This window comes from Mastomys coucha, unplaced genomic scaffold, assembly GCF_008632895.1.
Source record: "Mastomys coucha isolate ucsf_1 unplaced genomic scaffold, UCSF_Mcou_1 pScaffold23, whole genome shotgun sequence".
Taxonomy (NCBI): Eukaryota; Metazoa; Chordata; class Mammalia; order Rodentia; family Muridae; genus Mastomys; species Mastomys coucha.
In genome coordinates this window covers 9,255,296-9,263,396 of record NW_022196906.1, presented here as the reverse complement: position 1 = coordinate 9,263,396, position 8,101 = coordinate 9,255,296, and the positions used below count along the sequence as shown (strand labels likewise).

The 8,101-nt window shown below is 47.0% G+C and overlaps 1 protein-coding gene across 2 annotated transcripts in view; it reads right to left on the bottom strand.

Moving 5' to 3' along the window:
• Positions 1–359: 359 nt before the first annotated feature.
• The window catches only part of Vstm5 (V-set and transmembrane domain containing 5), an 18,944-nt gene continuing 11,202 nt past the window's right edge, over positions 360–8,101 (bottom strand). The window contains exons 2-4 of one of the 2 annotated variants that reach the window (XM_031344959.1): positions 2,240–2,566; positions 2,007–2,147; positions 360–1,602 (exon numbers count right to left, since the gene is read on the bottom strand). In XM_031344959.1, coding sequence (XP_031200819.1) covers positions 1,559–1,602; positions 2,007–2,147; positions 2,240–2,566 — 512 coding nt within the window. In that variant the 3' untranslated portion in view covers positions 360–1,558. Of the gene's footprint in view, positions 1,603–1,909; positions 2,148–2,239; positions 2,567–8,101 lie in introns of those variants that run through there. The other variant, XM_031344958.1, reaches the window with a different exon arrangement.

The window sequence follows — 8,101 nt, the reverse complement described above, 5'->3', positions numbered from 1 at the left end:
GTTTTTGTCTCCCGAGGAAAGGAATTTCAGCAACAAGTCCTTACCTGCCATGTGGGAAATAAAAAAGATATAGGCATTGAGGACCTGAAAGGAAAAACAAGTAATATTCTAGTACACTTTTACCTTTGTATACATAGATCTGCAGCCAAGGCCCTGCACACAGCCACTGACCTCAGCTTCCATCAGAGTTGGAGTGGTGTGGCCTTGAGCTGCCACTAGAGCTTGGCAAATGGAAGACCCTTTCAGGTAACCCTGATAGCAGTCTGAGAGTCTGCAAGCTAAGGCCGACAGAGACCCAAACCCCAAGTTCAGCTGGAGCCCTGCTAACCCAGGTCACTGAAAAACAAACTTGCTTACACTTAATTTTTAAATTTTATTTCACGTGTATGAATGTTTTGCCTTCACATGTACATGTGCACTGTGTGCATGCAGTGCCCATGGGGCCAGAAGAGGGAATCATTCCCTGGAACTGGAGTTCTAGAAGGTTATGAGCTACCATGTGGGCGCATGGAATTTAGTCAGGGTCCTCTGCAAGAACAGCAAGTGCTCTTAGGTGCTGAGCCTTCTCTCCAGCCCCATCCCAGGGCATTTTAACTTTTGCTAATGCAATATTGCACTTTCTCAACTAGCTTTCCAGATGCTTCAGTGGTTCTCATGCTTTCCTTGTATTTTTGGTTGTGAGCCTAGCCTTTAAAGGCTGAGCCATCTCTGCAGCCCTCTCATGCTTTTCTTAATCCCTCTGAGAGATCTAGGCTAATAACTGGCTTCTCCTGATGCTATTTGAGGTAGGTGAACACCACACACTCCTCTGCCCAGAATCTGACTTGAAGTGTTGCTGATCAAATAGGAGGAAGCTGGATGAAGCCTTACAGATTTTACTGGTGTATCACCCATCCAGCTACCCCTGGTCAACCTAAGCCATGTTTTTCTCACAGTAACCCAAGTTCAGGCTACTCGATTAACTTCGTATGAGGGAGGATGAGATCGATGTCTTCTGCTCTCTGAGCCCAAAACTGATCCCTTCGTGCACTCAGCTGCTCCCCATGAGGTACAATTCACTCTACCTCATCAGACTGTCAGAGTTTCAGGCTTGCTCACGTTTATGGGATGTAAGGTGGGGAGGAGGAGGGTGCCACAGTTTGCACATCAGACAGGAGCACAAAGGCACAGAAAGCATGCTCTAGTACGAGCTGCCTGTCAGCCCCTCTGCAGACAAGCTGGCACTGGAGACAGGGACTCCTTCAGCAGGGCACTGTGGGACTGCAGCCTGGATTATACATAAGTGGTAGCTGGTGCCTGCCTGTGTTGAGTCAGCATGACCCTGAAGCTGCAACCAAGGAAAGTTCCTGGTTGAAAGCCGCATACGTCTCTTTAACACAGGCAAGTCCTAGAATCGGTAAGCCATCACCTCCAGATCCACAGTCAGCTTTCTTATCTTCCAGCCGTCTCAGCGGGAAAGGGGTGTGGAAGCTTCAGCAAGGCCTGGCTCAGTTTGTTCCTTCTACTGGAAAATACTGTTTTTCTCTTGAGGTAGCAATGTCATTGGGCACAGTCTTGGCTAACACTCAACATCTTTCATCTCAATCTCCTCAGTGGTGCTTTCTGCAAAGCAAAAGACAAGGGCAACCTCTTGGTTAAATGCACGATCATAAAGACCTGAATTCAGAGCCCCAGAACCCACATACGAATTCTGGGGCACATACCTATAATCCCAGTGTTCAGGGTGTGGATGGGAACAGGCAGATTCCAGGGATTATTGGCCAGCTACTCTAGCCAATCAGTGATCTCCAGGTCCAAGAAAAATTCTGCTTCAAAAATTAGGGGTGGCGTGTGCTTAAGGAAGACACCTAATATTGACCCCTGACTTATACACAGGCATACACCCACACACTCAACAAGAGTGTTGAAAATCTGCCACATGGAGGTTTCTTAGTGTGAAGGAGGCAACAGGAGCTACCTCTGGCCTCCAAAGCAGGAAAGGATTTCCACCCAGCCCAGAGCATTACCTTTGAGTTTGTACCTCCTCTTCCTTTGGAATTTATACGCACACTGATTGCAAACCCACATGAGGCTGATGAGCACCACAGCCACAGCAGCAAGCAGAGCAAAGAAGACAGCGACAAAGTGGAGGTCTTCATAGCGGATCTCTGGGGTGAGACAGGAGGGGAGGCAAGGTCTCTTAATACTGCAATGTCGCCCACCTTTGCCTGCAGCTCAGGGAGCCCTGGGGCTCTCTTACCGGACACATGCAGCAAGATGGTGCCAGATTGGCTGCTCCCTGGGTGCTCTGTGACAGTGATGATGTAGTAGCCAGAATCCCTCACACCCACACTGAAAAGCTGGATGGAGCCATTGTCAAAGGTGCAGACTCTGTCTCGGTGGCTTTGGGAGACATTGGCTGGGGTCCCTGGTTTCCACTCCACGATCTTCTGCACACCCCAGTTAGGTGTGTACTTCCACTCAATAGTGGGCACGCTGTGGCAGATGTAGTCCACTGACAGCAGGATATCTTCTTGGACAGTGGCGTTGATGGCCGACTGTGGAATGTACAGTGACACACCCTGACCTGTAGGGCACACATATGAACCTAGACTTGAATCAGCTTACTAATCAGTTTCTTCATGAACATGTACTGAGCACAGTAATCACATGCCAGGTGAACAGACACAGCTCCCAAGCTCTGTTCTATATTCAGTGAGGGGAGGAACACTAGGGGCCAATAAACGGAATAATAGCCTGATGCTGGGTAGAGGCCAATGCACTGGTGATGATAAGCAGGGATAACTGTGAGCAGTGGAGGGGGATACACAATGGTTTGGGAAGACTTCTCTGAGGAAATCACATTTGAGCTCAGACCCAATGGACAAGCAAGAGGAAGTAGTCCCTGTGAAGGAAAATAGGAGGTAGACATTTTTGGCAGAGGTGAAAAGAGCTCTGGGGTCTGTCCTGAGGGTAAGCTGAGCAGGGTGTGTTGAGAGTTAGGACTGGAAGGCAAGGAACACTGGGCAGGGCTTAGGAGGAAAAGCAAAAGAACTGGGCGGGAGTCCAGACTGACAGTGTCAGGAACTCAGGCATCATGGGAACTGCAGAACATCTTAAGCCCAGCCACGATGCTAATATCTGCATGGAGACCAGCCTGGGGTTAAGAGTGGCCACCAGGTGGTTACTGAAAGAGAGAGACAGGGAATTAAAAAGGACAGGGTGATTTAGGATTTGCTTAGGAAGTGCCTGGGCCTGAGCACAATGACCAGCTAAGTGTGGCTATGGGGTTGGATAAAGCAGAGATGTCTGCTGAGTGTAAGGGAACAGCAGTGCCTCAGTTGAACAGGTGTGCTTCACACATACTAAATAGACACTATGTTGCACAGTGCATACCATGCACCAGGCCCCACAGTATTGAAGTCTCCCATAATCCATTGCCAGTTAATCAGTGGTTGAGCCTCAGGCTCATTATGACTAAAAAGCCTGCCCAGGGTCACCCTACAGGACTGAAGTTTACACATGGTGACTGACTTCAAAGCTCAAACATTTATATTATGGCTCAACTAGGAGGTCAGTGGTTGGCAGTGGAGGGGACATAGTGTGACAGGTGCCTCCTACATACGGGAAGATGGGAGGGGAGAGAATGGAGCAGGATAGAAGCCTGGTGTGCCACCTAGTTTGACATCAACTTGACAGATGCTTCAGTCATTTGGGAAGAGTCTGTTGAGGAAATCCCCACCATCATATGAGACTGTGGGCAAGCCTGTAGTACATTTTCTTGATTAAAGATTGATGTGGGAGGGCCCAGCCCACTATTGGTGGTGTCACCTCTAGAAAGGTTCTGGAGTGTAGAAGAAAGGAGGCTGAGCAAGCCATGGGCTTGCTGGTAATCAGGGTTCCCCTCTGCTTCAGCTCCTGCCTCCAGGTTCCTGCCTTGAGCTCCCGCCCTGGCTTCCTTCAAAGATAGACTGTGATGTGGAAGTAAGTGAAATAAGCCCTCTCCTTCCTAAGCCGCTTATTGTCACAGTGTTATATCACAGCAGTGGAAACCCTAACTAAGGCCCTTAATTCCCACCTTTCTTTCCTGTTTAGCTTTCTCATCTTCTGGTGTCCTGCTGCCCTGGATCCACACTGTTGGTTGTAGGTAACCCATCACGTAATGTTTCCAGACCCTTTCTATTGTCCTCTGCCACTGACAACAGTAACTTCCTTGTACCCATTTCCTAGGGTGGCTGGGCAACTAAAACAAGGCAAGGGATTTCATGCTTTAAAAAAATGGGTAGGAGGGCCACTGAGATGGATTAGTGGGTTAGGGAACTTGTCACCAGGCCTGGTGGTCTGAGCCCAAGTCCCTGAGACCCACATGGTAGGAGAGAACCGATTCCTTCAAGTTATCCATTGAGCATGCACACCTTTTCCACACAAAATAAATAAACAGTTAAAAAAGATCTTAAAATGGTGACAATGACTTTCTAGAGTGATTCTGCTAAGAAACAGGAGTGCATATACTCTATCCCTCTAATATTATCATGCAAGAATGAATATCTGTCTGATTTCTGACACCATGCCCTGTCACTCAGCTCCTAAAGCCCTGGACCCTCCAGAGTGATGGGAATGCTGGGGAGCCTCTTTGTATACCCATGACACAGCTGGTGGCCAGTGACTCCTAGATAACTTCAGGAATGGGACTGGTCACCAGGAAAGGCGAGGATTGTCTGAAATGCTGGAGCTTTGAGTGCCTCTTCCAGCCCCCAGGGAGGGAAGGGGGCTGATAGGTAAGCTGCCCCCCAGTGGTCTGTGCCCACATGGAGAATCGTTTGCAATGTTCTGAGTGTTCTGGAGAGCTAAACACACAGATATCCTCAGGAGAACTCACCCAGAAAGGGTAAAAAGTTCTGAAGCCCCCCCACTCCTTGTTTCCTCTGTCTATCTCCCTCTGGTGCCCACCTGCAGCCTATATAAGCTCCCCATGAATGGGTAAATGTAAGGAAAGTATTTCAACATGTCTTAGGAGCTGTCCTAGCAGACTGGTTGAACACAAAAGAGTGGACCAGGCAGTTGAAAGCATGGGGGACAACCTGGGACTTTTAAAAAACAAATTTACTTGTCTTTGCTTTGTGTGTGTATGCTGTCTGCATATATGTCTATGCATCATATATATACACATGGTACTGCAGAGGCCACAAAAGGGTGTCAGATCCCTTGAAACTGGAGTTACAGATGTGAGCTGCTTCCTGACAATTGAACCTCTGACCTCTACAGAAGCAGCAACTCTTAACAGATACACCATCTCTACAGTCCCAACCTGGGCTTTAGATTGGCATCTGAAGAACAGAGCAGTCTTGGGGACTAAACCATAAAAAAGTATGTTACAGGCACCCTGAGGCTTTGCCTGAGAGCAGATGTTCTAAGACACGTGCACACTGCCACCCACCCCCAAGATTTAGCTTTGGGATAACACTATTTTCTTAGTCTATGCTAATGTATTTACAGATGTGGCTGTGTGTGTATTTGCAGTATATGCACGCATTGAGGTCAGAGGAGAGCTGTGGGAGTCAGTTCTCTCCCTCTACCATGTGAATCCCGAGGATCAAACAGACTAGTGGTGTTTGGTGGCAAGCACCTCCGCCCACTGAGCCATCTCTCTGGCCCCATGGATAGTACTACTTCTTAGTGTCCAGTGGATCTTCAAAGCTCCTTATCTGTCCACAGGATGGCCCACTGTTTTCCTACACGGAATCCACTCTCTGCATTGGGTCCTTATGCCTTGTTAGCCTCTCTAATCCAGAAAGGCTTCTCCTGCTTAGAAATGGTATGAGACTTTCATGACAACATTTTAAAACATTGTACTCTAGATTTGTTTGAAAACCAGGTAAAACCACTGTAAAAGTGAAGTTTTCATTTTGCACCAACCCAGAAGACAAACATTAGAAGTCTGTCCGGTGGCTAGGGGAGTTAAGTTGGAGTTAAGTTGTGATTGGCCCGTCACCCTTTTCTCTAGAGACCAGATGGCCACCTTGTTGGGCAACTTCGGTGCATTTGGAGGTTTTGGCATTCACCACAGCACCTCACCTTGTTAGCTACTTCATAGATGGCAACAGCTGTCACTCCATGATATATTAAATTCTACCTTTTTAAAAATTTATTGACTGGTACTATTCTGCAAAAAATAAAATAAAAAAAGCCTTTTCTCAAGAAGACTTGGCTCAGCCAAGAAAGAAGAGTCTGACTTCATACATGCAGTGTGGTGTGCATGACTCCCAGTCCCAGCCCAAGGCAAAAAGAAAGCTATTTCTCAAGATGAGCATAGTGGCCTATAATTCCAGAATTTAGAGAAGTTAGGCAAAAGTATGGGAAACTTCAGGCCAGCCTGAGCTACAGCACAAGTCCTGGGCCAGTCAGAGATACTTAGGGAGCCCCTGTCTGAAATTCAAGAGGGATGAACATGTTCTTAGTGTTCCTGTAGACATGTGGATTTATTTCCTTGAATTGACTCTGTCATACTGTTATCATGTAAACTCCTACAACTTAACTTACATTTGGCCCAAATGGGAGCTTCTTCAGGTCTGTTAAATGTTCTTTTAGTTGATTTTTCAGTGCTTTTTTGAACCGATTACATTTTATCAAGGACCCTCATGTTTCAAAGCCAAAGAATCAGAAACATGGATGATTGTGGCACCAAGCCAGACTGGTGAGTCATCCTCTGAGAGTCCGTGGTGAGCTCTCTGAAATGCAGAATTAAGGATGCCACATAGAGCTATTGGGCTTCTTGAATCCTGTGCTCCACCACTTGTGGTAGCCACATGGCTACCTTTGGGACAGAAGCCTGGCCTGGTGCTGTGCTCAGGTGGGTCTCAGCCTCTCCAAGTCTAAAGACTCTTCCTGACCAACCTCCCTTTCAGATGGGAATTCAAAGAGCACAGCTTGCAGCCTCTGCCAGGACTTTTCCTCAAAGGACACTGTACTCTGCTGAAAGCTGCCTCGGCTAGGTCTTACTCAAGGCCCCTTCAGGAAGCTGCCCTTCACCCCAACCTACAATAGTGATGCAAACCACACAAGTTGTTCAGGGTTGGAGCGCTTCAGCTCGCTAGGGACCACTCATGACTGCTGACCATTCTCTCTCAGGCCGGTGTGATACAGTTAGTTATCCTTTAACAAAGAACACAGGACAGAGTTTAGGCTCTTGGAATAAATAAGAAAACTGAGGTCAAATTCCAGGTCAGCCTTGGAGACTGGACACCTGTACTCAGCACAATTCGGGGTACACAGTGGCTGATGCATCAGTGTCTGTTGAGTCAATGAATATGTGAGTGGCCCAGAGGAAAGCTGCTGCTTGGCGCTTGGGAAGATTAGGCTCAACAAAGAACCAGTGTGTGGGAGGGCGGGGCTGATAGTAAGGGTTTGTTCGTGTGCATGTGAGTGTGCGAGTGTATGTATATGTGCATGTGTGTGTGTGTGTGTGTGTGTGTGTGTGTGAGAGAGAGAGAGAGAGAGAGAGAGAGAAAGACAGAGAGAGAGAGAGAGAGACAGAGACAGAGACAGAGACAGAGACAGAGACAGAGAGAATGAGAATGTATATATGTGTGTGTAGGTCAGAGAAGCCTCCTGGGAATAAAGCAAATTCCAATTCCGGTTCTGGGCATCAAATTCAGGTCCTCTAGCTTGCACCTGTCTTCTACCTACTATCAGTCTTCTACCTACTATCAGTCTTCTACCTACTATCAGTCTTCTACCTACCATCATCCATCTACTGGTAATCTATCATTCATCTATCTATTATCTGTCATCCATATATCTATCAATTTATCATCTATCATCTCTCAACCTATTTATTACCTATCATCTATTTTATCTATATGTATGTATGTATCTATCATCCCTCAATCCTCTATTATCTATCTGTAATTTATCAGTTATCTACTATCATCCATCATTTCTCAATCTATTTATCATTTGTCTACCCATCATCTATCAATCTGTCTATCCCTCTATCATCAATCGATCAGTCTAGCTATCCCCTTGCTGTGTGAGGTCTATCCCTCTATCATCAATGGATCAGTCTAGCTATCTATTCCCTTGCTGTGTGAGGTCTATCCCTCTATCATCAGTGGATCAGTCT